General features: G+C 52.6%; 1 protein-coding gene across 4 annotated transcripts in view; it reads left to right on the top strand.

Annotated features, from left to right (window-relative positions):
* Window positions 1–15,156, top strand: part of PLEKHA6 (pleckstrin homology domain containing A6) — a 65,773-nt gene that overhangs the window by 3,705 nt on the left and 46,912 nt on the right. For all 4 annotated transcript variants that reach the window (XM_074893936.1, XM_074893937.1, XM_074893935.1 and 1 more), the window contains exon 2: window positions 11,644–11,720. In XM_074893936.1, the coding sequence (XP_074750037.1) occupies window positions 11,644–11,720 (77 nt within the window). The remainder of the gene's footprint in view (window positions 1–11,643; window positions 11,721–15,156) is intronic.

The following is a 15,156-nucleotide window of genomic DNA, read 5'->3' as shown; positions in this document are numbered from 1 at the left end:
AGCAAATTCAGTGGAGTTGTCTGTAAGGACAGCATTTGGCTTGTCTTCGAGAATTCGTCCTAGTCTGAGTTGATGGTTGCTGACAGCTAGTTAGTTTGCCCTTTGGTTTTGTGCCTGCTGTATAGCTAAACGACAAGCAGTACATAATTCAGTAGGAGCCTGAAATAGTCTGGCTTTTGCTTATTGCTCAATAACAAAGACTTAAATCCTTAATATAGTAATAGTCTGAATACCATCAAGTTTAGATCTTGAGCCTATAAGTTTATTTTCTTAAAATAGCTCAACAGTTCTTAAAAATAGCAAAGAGTGAAAGTTTTCATATGTATTTTAAAGTGCCATGACTTTGACTTCATTTCCTTGCATGAACTTAAATACACTGGAATGTGATACCAGCTCTAAATAGATGGGTTTGTTCCAGTCACGTAGTGATGAGTGTTGCTTCCTTATATGTAGAACCGTGATACTTCTTTTCCTGGTGCTGAAGTACACGCTGACTCACGTGATTGCTTACTCTACAGAACAATTACTACTTTTTTTTTTTGTTATGTAAGCTTCAGTAATCAGAGATGTTGACCCATAGCGTATTTCTAGCCTTGAGTGTCCTGGCCTGTCCTACTGAGCTGTACCTGTGTACGGTTGTAACCCAGTACTGATGTCGGGGGGTCTTATTTCGCAGGGAACATCCTGTGATCTGCTGTCAACATAAAGAGGCCTCTTAGGCTGCAGTTTAGAAACCGTAGTAGTTTGAGCTCTACTTTTAGTAGAGGGGGAGGTCAGCAATTGGTTGTTTTTAAAGTTGAGAGGTGAAATATGCTCTGGCTTAGGTGGTGCAGAGACCTTGCATGACCTGGGAGCGTATCAGGTCTCTTGCTGTTCTAGACTTCTCTTAAAAAAAAAAAAAAAGTACATGCAAATAAGTATTAAGCTCCTCTTGCATGAGTGTTTGGCTAATGCTTTGCTAAATAGTTTGTCTTTTCCAGGTAACCTTCCTTGAAAAAGTTACTGAGTATTACATAAGCAGTGAGGAGGATCGTAAAGGACCCTGGGAGGAGCTTGCACGAGATGGATGCAGGTTCCAGAAACGTATCCAAGAAACAGAAGAAGCCATAGGCTACTGCTTCACAACAGAGCATCGACAGAGAGTATTTAACAGACTCCAAGAAACCTACTACAAGAGGGTTGATCTCTTCTAGCACCTTAAAAGATCTGGTAGTTGTGTGACCCTAAGCACTCACGAACGTCTTCAAAACGAGAAGTGGCAGCTGCATGTGCTATTTTGAAATAGGGAAGGAAGTGGGATTTTCACACTTTCTTCCCAGTTCGATGTTCAGCCAACGAATATACCTGAGTGTCCCATTTTGATATCCAGACAAAATCTTTTGAGTATCATCAAGGGTAAGGGTGGTATAATTGCATTCCTTTTAAGTAAATAACACTTGAGAAACAGACTGCTTTAGGTTAAATCCATTCCAAAAATGCCTTGTCTGCCATATGTTGAGAAGTGGTGACTATTAAGTTGGATTTTTGCACTTTGAAAAAGCAAAACCTATTTTGAAGGAAATATTTATGGGGCTCAGAACCTAGTTATTGCAGTTTTGATTTAAAGTTTCTAGAGGTATGTGCTATTTTCTTGTGGTTCTCCATTTTCTCTAACTTGTACAAAAGTCTCAATTTTTGTTAGCTAATAACGTTAACTTTACTGCGCAAAGCAGATAGTTTATTCCTTCCTTCTAAGATCCTGGGTTTGCATGGAATCTAGCGTTTGAGTGTTTACGTAACGCTTTGATGTCGTAATATTTAAGTCTGGCACACTGGGGGATTCGGGGGGACTCTGGTGCACTACAAGCCCTTTGGTCTGGCTTTATTTAAATAATACCTTTACCCAGTACTGTTCCAAAGGGTGTTGGCTGCTTGTGCACCAAACCTCTTTGCTTTCGGGGCAGTGAAAGGCCTCGTCCTGATCAATAATTAAAGCTTCAAGGTACATATTGAGGCTGATAGTTGGAATTTAGGTAGCCACACACAGGGAATCAGCCCCTAGTTTTTTAGTTACCCTTGGAATAACTTTGCCGTAATTGATTCTGCTTTCTGAAGATGGATTGAAGTGGAGGACTCTTCATGTTTCTTGTATCCAATATGCTTCTTCTGGTACTTGTAAGAAGAATTACCTTTGACTTACGGAAATCTAAGGCTACAAATTGCTATGTTCTTTACCAAAAGCCAGTATTAATACCTCTATGCGTCTGCACTTTTGTTTGTCTGGTACCAAAATAACATTTCACGTTGGGGTCTGAAAGTTGAGGTCCTTGGTGGAAGGAAGACACTCCTTATTTATGTTCTAACTTAAAATGTTTAACTGTCGTTTCAGTCAGAATAAAAAAGCATATCCAAATGGTGCTGTGTTTGGACCTGAAGGATGTTGTGTGGCTGTTACCGAGGCAGGTACAAGGTCATGCAATGGAATAAACACCAAGCATCAAAGCATTCTTATCTGTTTGCATGAAGTTATGTGAATAAATGATTTGCTACGTGGTTCATTCAGCTGACTAGAATTGTTTCCCTTTCATAAGGGAGAAGCCTAAAAACACTTCAGACTTGTCATCTCATTAATGACATCAATTTCTAATTTGAAAGAAAATTACAGAAGAGCTTCACAGAGCTTTTCTGTGCTTTATCGTGCCATCTTTTTGGCCATCTCTTAATTCTGTCTCAAATTCCAGAGTTTTCGGGTTTATACTTTATGCATGAAGTATGTTCTTTGTATTTAAAAATTACCTTTTTCTGCTACAAGTCAGAAGTGTTACAGTTATGAAATTCAGAGAGTTAAGAGTTGTAAACTTAAAATTCAGCCAAAACTCAAGCAGCCTTACAGACTGGCTACTTGAAAGCAATGCAGCAATGTTATTTTTCATCCCCATGGCATAAAAAGAACCTGGATTCTCCTCTCCTACAAAAGATAATTTTAGTTGTGAAATTGTAATTCTAATTATGCTCTTGAATCCTGAGAAACAACCTTTAGTTTTTAAGAGTTCGTTTTCCTGTATCATTTGATAACAGGTGTTCTGCTTTCTTGTTTAGGAGAAAGCATGCGGGATGATAAATGTAGGATTAGAGTAGAAAATTTGTTGACTTATGGTCCAAGTGTGACTGACAAGTAAAAATGCTGTTTGTTGCTTTTGCTAAAATATACTATAGTCATTTTTCCATGACTCTTCTCGTTTCTTTGATCTTGGAGAACTTGGTGCTTCAGTTACTCTGGACAACTCACTTGGTTTATGGTGCTTGTAAGAAGCTTTTAGTGATGTGAATTAACACCTGCAAATACTGATCCACTGTTTGCAGAGGCTTGGGAAAGGCTGCAGCTGGTAACGAACCCAGTTGACAAATTGGATATAAACTAGATTAAAAACTGCTGCTTCCAAAGTGCTTCTAACATTGGAGAAATTTTTTTTCCAGCCTGCAGCGTATCAAGCACTGTGTTCTAACACTGCTGATTCTCCCTGAAACATACCTACACATGGGTAAGCTTTTCCCCTCTCTAACTTCACATTTTCAAAGTATCCCATGTAAGGTGGTAAGAAATTAACACTAAATTCATCACCATGAGCATCATCTTAAAAGCAAGCTAAGCTTGCTTGTCACCATTTTCCCTATAACATATCTTAAAATGGTCATACAGGATGTGTACATGTGTAAGTGCTTTGAGTGAGACAGTAAAAATAACACTTGCTGAACTTTAAATCAAAACTGTAATTATCAGATTTTATTTTTGTATAATTTAGAGAAAGTTAGAAAACCTTCAACATTGGCTTTATACAGATTTTAATTGATTTGTGTCGAGTTTGTTGGGTTTTTATATCTAAAGTTATATTTCTGTACATAATAAAACTATTCAGAACTAATCTGTAAATTGTAATAAAGATATTTGCAAGATAATGCCAAATTGTTTTTCTTTGAAAACTTACGGGAGATGTCAGGTAACTGCAAAAGCAGGATTCATGCACGTATGTTCAGCTTTATGAGAATATTAAATATTTTTTTTTATCGCCTTTGGTTCAGAGGAGGTTATGGTAATTAGAAGGAGGCATTCTCCCCTGTGAATATCCTTCTGAACCAGTAAATTCATGATTGTAAGGGCTCCTTGCACTAACGAATCTTTTTAAACTAAAATACAAAGTGTGCAAGTGCAATTAGTTGTTTTCAAATTAGGTGTTGGCTTGGTGTAAGCAGGGATGTTCGTGTTTTGTTGCCCTCATTGAAGATGGAGATCAGGTTTCGGTTTGCTCACTGGTTAGCATAACTTTAAATATGAATACTGCATGGTTTTGGAGGTATTTCAAGGGGTTTTTGAAGTATTTTCAGTCTTTGAACTGAAACAAATTTGAGGTGTCACCTTGTGAGTAGAAGTGACTCGAAGGTGCCAAACGTCTGATCTTTCTTCGATTAGAGAAGAGCCAGAACGCTTCCCTGGGTTTTGCCACGTAGGGTTGGCCAATAGTACAGCCAGTGATTTGTTCCCTTTATCTTTTCCTGAATTGGTGTAAAATGCTCGGTAAGGAGCTCAGAATACGTGCGGGGTGGCAGTGCCCAGTGACGCTTAATCCTGCACCGCGTTACCCTGCGTAATTCTTTTTAATGGAGGATTTTTTTTGTTGTATAAAGCTGCGTCTGTCACTCCGTGGTTTTTAGACTAGGGAATACTGTCATTTTGCCACAGGCTCCCACGAGTGTGAAGCTGGAACGCCCCAGAGGAGCTGGGGGCTGCTGGGGACGGTGGCTCTTGGCTGGGTGGGACGGAGGAGGCCAGGATGCGGTGCTGCTGCCCAGCACGGGGCTTTGCATCTTGGGGTGAAAGGGCCTGGAGTGGTTTGCCGGCACAAAACTGGTTTTTCTGGGGGTTCCCAGGGGCTTGCTGGGGAATGAGCCTGGCCTGGATGAGCCTGAGAATTTTGGTCTCAGCCAAAACCCTGCTGATGAGCTTCCTCTGGAGCAGCGCTACTGGTGACGAGCATCACCAGAGTGTCACCAGTGGCTCCGCTCCGCCTGTGATGTGGTCACGGTGTAGGAGTCTCTGGAATGAGTTCAAGGGCTGCAGGTCAGTCACACCTCTTTCACAGCGATGTTTTGGGGGGAGAGCTTTCAACTTACTCATCGTTTAGTTTATGCCTTAGAGAAAAGTGCTGCTCAGAGCTCAGGCCTGGGATGGTGCTGAGGTTTGCTCCTCTCTTGCAGCACAAGCCACGCTTCACCCTGTGCTTGCGTGTTGTCTGGGCATCTCTGTGCCACCATTGTGCAGTATGTGTTTCTGTAAGAGTACTGCGGGTAGAAAACTGCTGGACTGGACAAGGAAAAACATTGTTTGAACTTCCTGCAATACTCTGTTAAAAACAGCCAACAAAGCTGAATGCACTGAACATAGTTACGGTGGTTTTTTAAAGTGTTTTTTTAAAGTCATATTCACCTGTTCTGCTGGCTCAAAAATCTGCTTTACAAACAAATATTGTAATTTCTCTATTCAGTGAGATAGCTAAAGGAATATAGTTAGTGTGCTAAATGAACGCTTCTGTGTAGCTGGCAGTGCATCCAGATGCCATCTGGAACGGAGAAATCCTGCTGGGATTTCTTGATTCTATCAGCACTGAGGTCTGCAGTTGGAGTTTGGTTGACAATTCATCTGTGTTAGAGTAGAATTGTTCTTGCTCTGGTAGCTGTATCTTCTCCACGGGACTCAAGAACTTGTTTGTCAGCAAGGCACATGGGGAGTAAATAAGCTGCTATCTTTGTAGTCGTTGCTGACTGCATCCACTAAAATGCCATTTGCAAATTAATAGTGCTGCGGAGCTGGTTTGGTCCCACAAAAGCGAGTTTCTCCTGAAACTGGCAGGCGGGAGAAGGCCACGACACTGAATCACGCCGCGGTCGCAATTCCGGGCAGAGTCCGCTGCCTTCCAGCCACACAGCCTCGGCCTGACGGGCTGCGACTGGGGTAGGATCCGGGGTTTAATTCAGCCTGTGCGGTGGTGGGGGGGAAACGGAGTCTTGTAAATCTGTCCATTAGTCTTGAGGGTATAAAGTATTAGAGCCCATTAGTAGCCAGCATCCATCTGCCGCTCCTGCTAATGCTCCCGATAAGACTTAGCAATAAAAACACTGGCTGCTTTGTAGCTGCCCCAGCTGCGTGAGCACATCGGATATTCATCGCTCGCCTGGCCTCTCTGTTGTTTTCAGGATGGCGTGTGGCGTTCTGCTGGACACGTCAGCTGGTTTCCGTCTTCACTAGGTGTGTTGCTTCTCACAAAAAAAATAAATTCTCTGACAAACCCCCGTGCCTGTAGGAATGCGCTGTGTGGGGTGTCCGGCTCTGGCAGGCTGGACTCGAGGCTTCGAAGGGGCTGTGGGGACGGAGCACAGCTCACTGCGCTCGCTGGCTGAGCACAGCTCGCTGATTCAAGGGGCAAACCTGGTTTGCACTAGCCCACCAGCTAGTGCAGCGAAGCTGCTGAAGATAAATTCCTGCTATCTCCGTCACAGATACAGCCTGGACAGCTCTGGCTGGTGCTATCTTAAGCTAAATCTAAACGCCTGTCTTCAGGGAAGATAGCTGCCACGAAGAATAACTGATACGTACAGAGAAAGGAAAGGTCCTGCTTGGAAAACCAGGCTTTGCTGCTCGGTGGCTCTGTGGAGGGTTGTGGAATGGAAGCAGCGGGTTTCACGCTGCTCTGGAGCCGCTGTTCCTACCCCGCTGCTGCGTGACAGCCCGGCGTGAGCGGCTCCTTGCCCCGTGGGAAATGCCGGCGAGCTTCCTTCCCCATCACCGAGAGACGAGGCACCTCGTCAGAAATAGAAAAATAGCTCCCAACTGCAGCCCTTTTGCATGCAAAGAGCCGCCTTCGGCTGCAAGCGGCTGGGACACGGGCCCAGGTCTCTCGCAGGGACTTTGTGCCGAGGAGGAACAAAGACCCAGCAGGGACATTTGGATTCAGCGTCTTTTCCCCCCTTTCCTTCTCGTGCACCGTGCTGCTTGTTTTAGGCTTGCTGTTTCAGGTTGCTGAGATGATTTAGGCCAGATCTGAGGTTAAGCAAGGCTTCTGGCAGAGGGGAAGCAGGAGCAGGTTAAAAAGATTTCAGTTCTAGAGCCGGAGGGATGTTTTGCTGGCACCACTCCACGCCTCCTCCCATGCCGGCTGTTGGGAGCTATGGTAACGAGCCATACCAGGGTTGGGAGTTCTCGGGGTGGCTGTGGGAGCGCTGGGTTGCTGTGCCTGGTGGTAAATGTGTTACTCAGATCCGTGATAAAAGGCTGTTAAACATCTGCTTGCAAGCTGGGTGTCTGGGCTCCAGCGTCCCAGCCCGGTAGGATCCACGGAGCAGCACCCACCAGCGCTCCCGGCAGCGGCGTTCCCTGGCACCATCTATCAAATTACAAGCAGTTTACAACCAGACATAAAGAATATGAAGCAATTAGCTTTTTTGCTTAGCAACTCTCTTTCACTTGAGGTGATTACTGGTCTCTGGGCTCGAGCTGGGAAAGCCAAGAGGGAGCAGAATGCTCCTGCCTGCCCTGGTATTGCGAAGCGCGGTGGTGGGGTGGCCATTGTGTCCCCACCCTGGCTCCCACGTGGGGCTTGTGAGCTGTTGGACGGGCAGCACGTGGAGTAAAAGGGGAGATGACAGCTTGAAGTTATGGGGGGCAGACTGTGGTCTGTTGACAGGCGGGGAGGGGGCACCACGTGCATCTCAGGGTGCATCAGGTTGGATCGGGCGGAAGCGCCTGGCTGACTTGCTCGGCAGTTGCGTTTCTGGTCTTGTTTCTGGGGAAGCTTTTGTCCAGGAGATGGTGCCAGAACTGTACGGCACTGCGGGACTTGCAGCAGCAACGCTGCCGGGGCCACCCCAAGGCACTTCTGGCCGAGTGGGTCCCGCTGTTGTCCTCCCTGCGCAGCCCCCTCCCAGCCCTCTCTCCGCAGTGGCCCGAAGGTGCCTGGCTCTGGAGCGAGCAGCAGGGCGGGAGGGGCAGATGTGGGGCAAGTGCAATAACCATCCCTTTCTGGGCAGAAGCGCCCGGTTTTGTGACATTCCTAACATCTGACCCACGAGGGCTCCACGCAGGAAATTTCCTCAGCCTTCGTTTGCTTTCCTCGGCAGGGCAGGTCCCCCACCATGGGCTGGGTGTCAGGCAGCGGCCAGGCCCAGACGTCCTCCCTGACCACAAGCCACAGCAGTGCCTGTGTCACGCCGTTGCTCACCCAGCGCAGCCCTTTTCCACATGCTTCGCTCCCTCTGCCCTTTGTTCTCCGCCTGGTCCCTCCGTGGCTCGAAGCGAAGGCTCGGCGCTGCAGGGATGGAGGAGGAGGCGACTGCTCCACAGGGACAGCGGGGCCGGGCTGCTCCTGGCACGTTGGCAAACAAAATCTTTCTGCCCAAACCAGCGTCTTGAGCACCAGGGTGACCCGGTGCCCTGGGCTTGTCAGCAGCCACGTGTCATCAGAAGATGGCTGACTGCTGGGGCTGTTTCTTGCTACAGCAAATACATCTGCTGGCCTTTCTTCTCCGTCTCCTCCCCGTGCTTGGTCCTGACGCAAATCCATTTCCCCACTGGTGGGCCTCTGCTCTCAGGATCATCCCATGGGAGACTGGTGGCTTCCCCGTCCCTCCGTGTCCCCGCTAAAGGAAGGACATGGGACAGAGGTGGCAGTGCCTGATGCTGTGGGAGCCTCCCTGGGACCATCAGTAGAAACACTGAATGCAAAAGAAAACTTTGGTTTCTGCCTGCTTGCTGTCCTCTTCCTAACCTGGATGGTTGTGAACAAGGAGCTTTTAAAAGGATTTTAAACCAAATGAAAACAAAAGCCCCGCTGGTATTTCCCCTTTGAATTTCCATTGGATTAAGATAGAAAGAAATAGGGAAAAAATTCTCTTGTGGAAAGCAATAAAAGCTGATTTATTTACCTGGCAGGAGAGAGCCTGGAGCTGCTCAGGATTCTTGGCTGAAGGTCCTACAAAGCCCTCCAACAACCTCAGTGTTTCTCACCCCGGGGGCTGCACCAGCTCCTTCTCCTTTCTGATGTTAGTGTCTGATGAGTCGGTTTTGCCCTGGGCTGGAAGGTGAGGGCCGTGCACATCGAGCTCCTAACCCTGGGACTGCAGGGCGGGCTTGTTCCCTTCTGGTTCTCTTCAGGTTTCTGGTTCACATCTGTATAAATAAATTGGCAACGGTTTTGAAACCTGTCCTGAAAGCTGCAGGATGGGGAAATCTCAGAGGAGTCTTGAGAATGATGCCTGGAGCCCCTCACAGACCCGGGTCCCCGAAATATTTGTGCTGAGGATAAAGGCCGTGTGTGAGCTGTGACTCAGGTTAGAGCCTGCTCCCAGTGAAGAAAACCCCGTCTGCCAGCGGCTGCAGAGGCAGGGTCGCCGGGAGGACCTGTTGTTTCCAGGAGCGCCGTGGTTATCCCCACAGTGCCTCCACCAGCGCTAAAATAGGATTAGGGCAGCTTAGGAACAGACTCTTGCTGCATCTGACTTTATAAAACTATTTCTGCCTTGAGCCAGCACGTGTCACAGGCCACCTCCCAGCCAGGGCTGGCTATGGGGGTTCCTCCCCCCCCAAAAAACATGATGGAAACAGTTAAATGCGGCAGCTTTGTCCGCTGGTTTTGAGTTGCCCTGAGATGAAGCACCACCACACCGAGCTGCTCGTGTGCTCCCAAGCTTTGGCCACGAGCGTTAAGCTCTGGGATTTCTTCGCTGCGGTTTGGCTCCTGCGCACAGACCCTGCGTGGCTGCGGAGGCCGGCGAAGCGGAGCTGCCTCCCTCGGGGTCACGCCGTGACCTCCCCAATCTCGGGGCGCATCTCGGCATCAAAGCCCCGGGAGTTCCCATGGTCGTTAATCGGGCGGTGATTGACGTTTAGCTCTGCAGATGGTAACGTGATAAGGGTGGCAACTCCCCAGCCGCCCCAGCGTGACCGTAACCTGACAGGGGCGGGCAGGCTCGGCGTAACGCTATCCCCGTTCAGCCCAAACCTGGGCAAAAAGCCCAATCTTGTAAAAAGCCAAAGCATAACGTAATCCTGGTGAGCCGTGCTCTGAGCTCCCCCCTGGGGCTGCAAGTGTGGGGGGCTGAGCACACATCCACTGGTCACGTCCACGGCACAGGCAGGGCACGAGCTTGGCCCACAGTTTGCAGCCGAGCGTTTCTCCTACAAAGTGGAACTTCCCCGCGTGAACCAAAGCCCAGGACCGCGGCATCGCTCCCCGCTACGCCAGGGCCCCATCAGTTGCTCTCCCGATGGACTCGCTGGGACTAACCAGACGTGTTTTTCCTTCCCAGTGGTTCAAAGAACTATAGGAAGAGCCTTCCTGAGGCTTTGGGTGAACTGGTTTCCCCAAATCCTGGCAGGGAACTGCTCTGATGTGGGGACTGTGTTTCAGCTCAGCTGGGCAAGCCCCTTCCTCCCAGCTCCTTCCTCTCCACCTCTCAGGCCTCTCCTGAACCAGCATCTTTCTCCTTGTGCCATGAGAAGTTTTGCAAAGGCGCCGCTGAGACACGAGGGCAATTGCCTCCTTCACAGTCACCCAGCCCAGGTGCCTCCCAGACCCCACCTTTCCCCTTAAAAGACGTTTAATTGACGGCTAAGAACAAACAGAGAGAAAATACCCATTGGGCAGCTCCGAAAGCGTTGCAGATAATCATCAGGGTGCCCTACATACTGCCTCGGCTTGGCTGCGAGATCAGACAGGGAGAAGAATTTGACATTGTTTAAAATGAACAGGAGAGGGAAGTAACAACTCCATAATTACTCACCCCGAGTTAATTGACGGTAATTACACCGAGTAGGCAGCGGAGGAAGCTGTGACAGGCTAGCCCTGAAGAGTCATTTGGAGAGCCGTGCCGTGGTGCTGGGAGGATGCCCTCTGAACCCCGGCTCGCAGGCAGGGTGGCAACCCGGCTCCGAGGGGGTTAAGTTGATGGGTTTGGTTGGGGTTTGGTTTTTTTTTTCCCTCCCTCCTTGGTTATTTGCAGCAAACAGAGTCTGGGTGGAAGGTCTGAGCTGAGCAAGTGGTTGTTCCTGGGGCGACCGGGAGTTGTTTGGCACTTCCCGAGCCGGGTGCCGTCCCTGTCCCTCCTCGTAGTGTGGGGCTGCTCTGCGTCTGAGCCCCCCCCCCCCTCACACTGCCACCCCCATGGGGGATGACATCGACTGGCTGGACCTGCCGGGCAGGTGGACCTACGGCGTCTGCGGGGACGGGCGCATCTTCTTCATCAAGTACGGTCCTGCCTGGCAGCTGGCACGGCGCGGGGGCTGCCGCGGGGATGGGCTTTACGCTGGGGTGCCTGGCTGGGGGGGGCTGCGCTTAGTCTGGGCTGGGAACACGGGGGTACCCGCTGCTGCAAGCCTCTGCGTCTGGCTGCTTCCCTATCACACAGTCATCTCTCCTTTCCCCCTGCTTCTTTTTTCTTGGGGCTCTCCACTCCCCCAGCCTGATGGATGCTGTTCCCCTCTATCCCTAAAAATCTGGTCCTTCCATTCCTTTGTCTGGAAAAGTCACCCCTGTTGCAAAGACCCTTCCCTGGCGATGGGAAGGGGCTCCCTGAGCCCACGGAGGTGCTGACAGCCCCGCTCCTTGTCTTCCACAGCGACGAGACCAAGTCCACGAGTTGGGTGCACCCCGGCACAGGCTACTCCATCCAGAGCGGGCACTTCTCCTGCACCGGTAAGGAACGGCTCCTGGGTCTTGGTGTTTGCTCTCTGCCCTCCCCAGACACTGTGGAGGATCTGGAGGTGTGGAGTGAAATCCTGCAGAAATGCAGTGGAGACCCTGAAAAGCTGAGCGAGGGCTGGGGGACTTTCTGAGTGATGAGTGAGGCGATGCTGCATCTCTCGGGCACGGGGTTGCTAGCTGGAGAGATGTTCTTGGGGGGCTTTTAAGCGTCCCCTTCCACAGAGCTGTCTCTGAGACCTGTCGCTGCTGGGGAGGGAATGCAAACCACTTTAAAAATGCAGTTTGAGCATGTCAGAGGCGACCGTGGCAGGACATGGCACCCCACAAGTGTCACGATTATCCCACGGCTCCCTGCCCATGCGCTCCTGCCCTTCCCTAGTGCTGCGTCCTGCGAGAGGGATCTCCTCCACAGTTGGTTCTGGGGGAAGTGGGGCCAACGAGCACTGCTAACCTCCACTGCTAACCTTCGGGCAGCGCTCTGCGCCGGTGCAACACCCCAGCCCGCAGCAGGGCAGTGGCGGGGAGGGCAAGGGCTGTGCGGGGCGAGGGAGGGTGACCGCTGCTTCTGGCCTGTCCTTCCAGGGCTACCCCGAGGCTGGGAGGTGGACACAACGCTACACGGGGGCTTCTACTTCATCAAGTAAGTGAGAAGGGATTGAGGGGGAGAAGTTCTGCCTCCCGCTCGTGAGTGCCACTGCACCCTCGGAGGATGCTGCTCCCTGGGTTGGTCTCTGCCCAGAGGCAGCTGCTACCGAAATGCTGGCGAGGGCGACGCGGGCTGCTGTCACCCGTCCTCGAGGAGGAGCAGGGCGGTAAAGGTGGCGTTCGGGAGGCTTTGGAGCACAGCAGTTGCTAGAGGACAGAGTCAGGGTCCATGCTGCTAGCGCGTGTCGGGCGTGGGTGGGTGGGTGCCTGTGGCTCTGCTGTGGCTCGTCCCACGCTGCTGTGGATGTGGCTGTGATGGTCCCGCGGCCCCAGCAGCTGAGCAGACGTGGAACGCCCCAGCTTTAGCAGAGCACAACACAGCGAGGCCAGGCTGGAGTTACCTGTCCCTGCGTGACCGTGGCAGTCCCTCTACGTTATTAGCAGGGACCAGACCCAGCTCTGGGCTACGTCCTGCCACCTGGATCCCACAACCGGCGCTGCTGGGACAGGTAAATCTCGCCCTGTCCCTGTGCACAGGGGAGCTCCTGTGCCGAGTTACCATTTCAGATGCAAATGTGTCTCTTCTGAGGGCTGTGGGAGCTCCAGGGTGGCGTGGGCAAGCCAGCCAGCCCCCGGCCCTGCGTCATCCCTCGGGGAAAAGTCCCCTGAAACCCAGTGGGGCCTTTCTCCGGGGCCCTGCAGCACCCTGCCCCTGTGGGAGGGAGCTCGGGGGTGCGGAGGGTCCCCAGGGCACGCACTGCCCAGGGCAGAGCTGGCTGTGCTCGCTGGGCCAAATGCAACAGGAGCGTAACTCGGTGAGGATCTGGCCCGAGGTGCTGCTCTGAGAGCCCCAGTTTGTCACAGCGGGTTATTTCTCATCGCCTCTTGCCCCCCTCCCTGCCTCCAGTCCAGGAACTGGGACCCTGGCGGGGTGATGCTGGTGTCTAGACAGGCTGAGCTGCAAGCTGCCGCCTCGCCTCGCGCGGGGCTCCAGGTCCTGCCGGGCGAGGGTGTTTCAGACGGGAACTTTGAGCCCGTCCCTATCTGGCACAAACAGAGGTTCCTCTGTGTGCCCAGACGGCAGTAAACCCAGCGAGAGCAAAGATCCCAAGGTGGGTTGAGGGCTGGAGCAGAGCCCCAGGATTATCTGGGTTAATCCGTCGGGCAGAGCCAAGGTGTCCTTGAACCAGCCTCGTGTTTGAGTCGCGCAGCCACAGACGTCGCCGGCGGTGGGGCTTGCTGGGCGAGGGCTGCGGCGGCGAAACCTCCCGCTCAGGTTCCAGCTGCGTGCCTGCAGCATGTCTGCGATGCTTCCCCACGGCGGGGCCCGTCTTCCCCGTTGCTGCGTGCTCAACGTGGTGGGGTGTTACCCGTGTCTGCCGTTCCCCATGCGCCGCGGCGGCTGGGAATGCCACAGCGGAGCGGGGAGCGGGTCAGGGCTGGAGGTGGGGGGCTCCGACCAGGAGCTGCTGGCCCCCCCACCCACTCCAAGCCCTGGCTCCTGCCTTTGCAGCAGCACCCACAAGGTGGCATTGAGGCTGGCGCAGCGGTGCATGCCCTGCACGTTGCTGCACACGTGTGCAGGGCCCAGCTGCAGAGAAGGGAACCGCTGGCTCCGTGCGATGCCGGGCACCCCCGTGCCAGCCTGGGGTGCGGGAGGGCAGCACCCAACCCCCTGCCCCGCTGGGTGCTCCTGCGGGGAAGCACTGCTGGTAAAAGGGCTCTTTTCCACCTCGCTCCTGGCTCCAGCTCTCTGCCTGCGGAAGAAAAGGCCCTGCTGAGTTGGTGCCTTCGGGCTGAACCCTGAACCTCTTGTCTGTGCAGGGGGGCAGGGAACAACCGGCCCCCACCCGGGCTGGGGTGCTTAGGGCTGCCTGGCCAGGCTGGGAGGGGGCTCCCCAAGTTGCTCATAGGCTTCCTGAGCTGTTTTCAAGCTCTCAGGGCTCTCCTGGGTGGCAGGAGGGCAGCGGGAGGGCAGAACCACCCCAGCAGGTCCCCGCTGCCTGCAGACCAGGGGAATGGCTGGGGACAATGACCTTGGAGAGGGGACGACTCGCAGGCGCAGTGTGTAGCTTTGGGGGTGCAGGGGGTCCCTCTGCTGTGGGCTGGCAGGGCGGGAGGATCTCTCCCATCGCTGAGGAGGGGGAGATGCAGGAGGCAGAGCATCCAGTGAAAGCCAACCCCCTCCCCAGCCCCTAATGCCATGTGGCTAATGGGGGGATTATAGGATCAAGGGCAGCCGCTGGTTTTTTCTTCCCGGAGAGCCCACATCTCCCCCCACACCAGCTCGGTGGTGGAGGATGAGGGGTCCCTGCGTGCTGTGGGGTCTGAGCCTCCGGCCCCGCGGGCTGGGTGCAGGCAGGGTCCCAGCTGCGGGGCCTGGCAGCTCTGACGGGCAGAATTAGGGCAATGCCGTAGATCAGGGCACGGTGCCATCCCTGTGGGCTGGAGTTCGCAGCTCCCCAGCGCCTCGGCGAGTGCCTGGCTCTGCAGCCTGGGAGTCACCTGGCCACTGGGCCAGGGCTGGGGAAGGGGCCTGCCAGCCCTGCTTGAGCCATCGCTGGCCCTCGGCTCGGCCCAGGGGACCCAGCGGTGGCTTTTGTGCTCCAGAGAACAAGCTGGGGCTGTTGAGGAGTTTTTGCTGCCTGTCCTCTGTGTGCTGCATCCCCCCCGCAGGGATGCAGGGCCTGGGGGTGCTGCCTGACCCGCTGCAGGGGATCCCATGAGCCTGGCTGGGAACAAAGGGGCTCCCCTGCCCTGAGATGCCGGGATGTGGGGGAGC

This window comes from Strix uralensis, chromosome 24 (genome assembly GCF_047716275.1).
Source record: "Strix uralensis isolate ZFMK-TIS-50842 chromosome 24, bStrUra1, whole genome shotgun sequence".
NCBI lineage: Eukaryota > Metazoa > Chordata > Aves > Strigiformes > Strigidae > Strix > Strix uralensis.
Note: the sequence above shows the minus strand (reverse complement) of the source record. Positions and strands in the feature narration are given on the sequence as shown.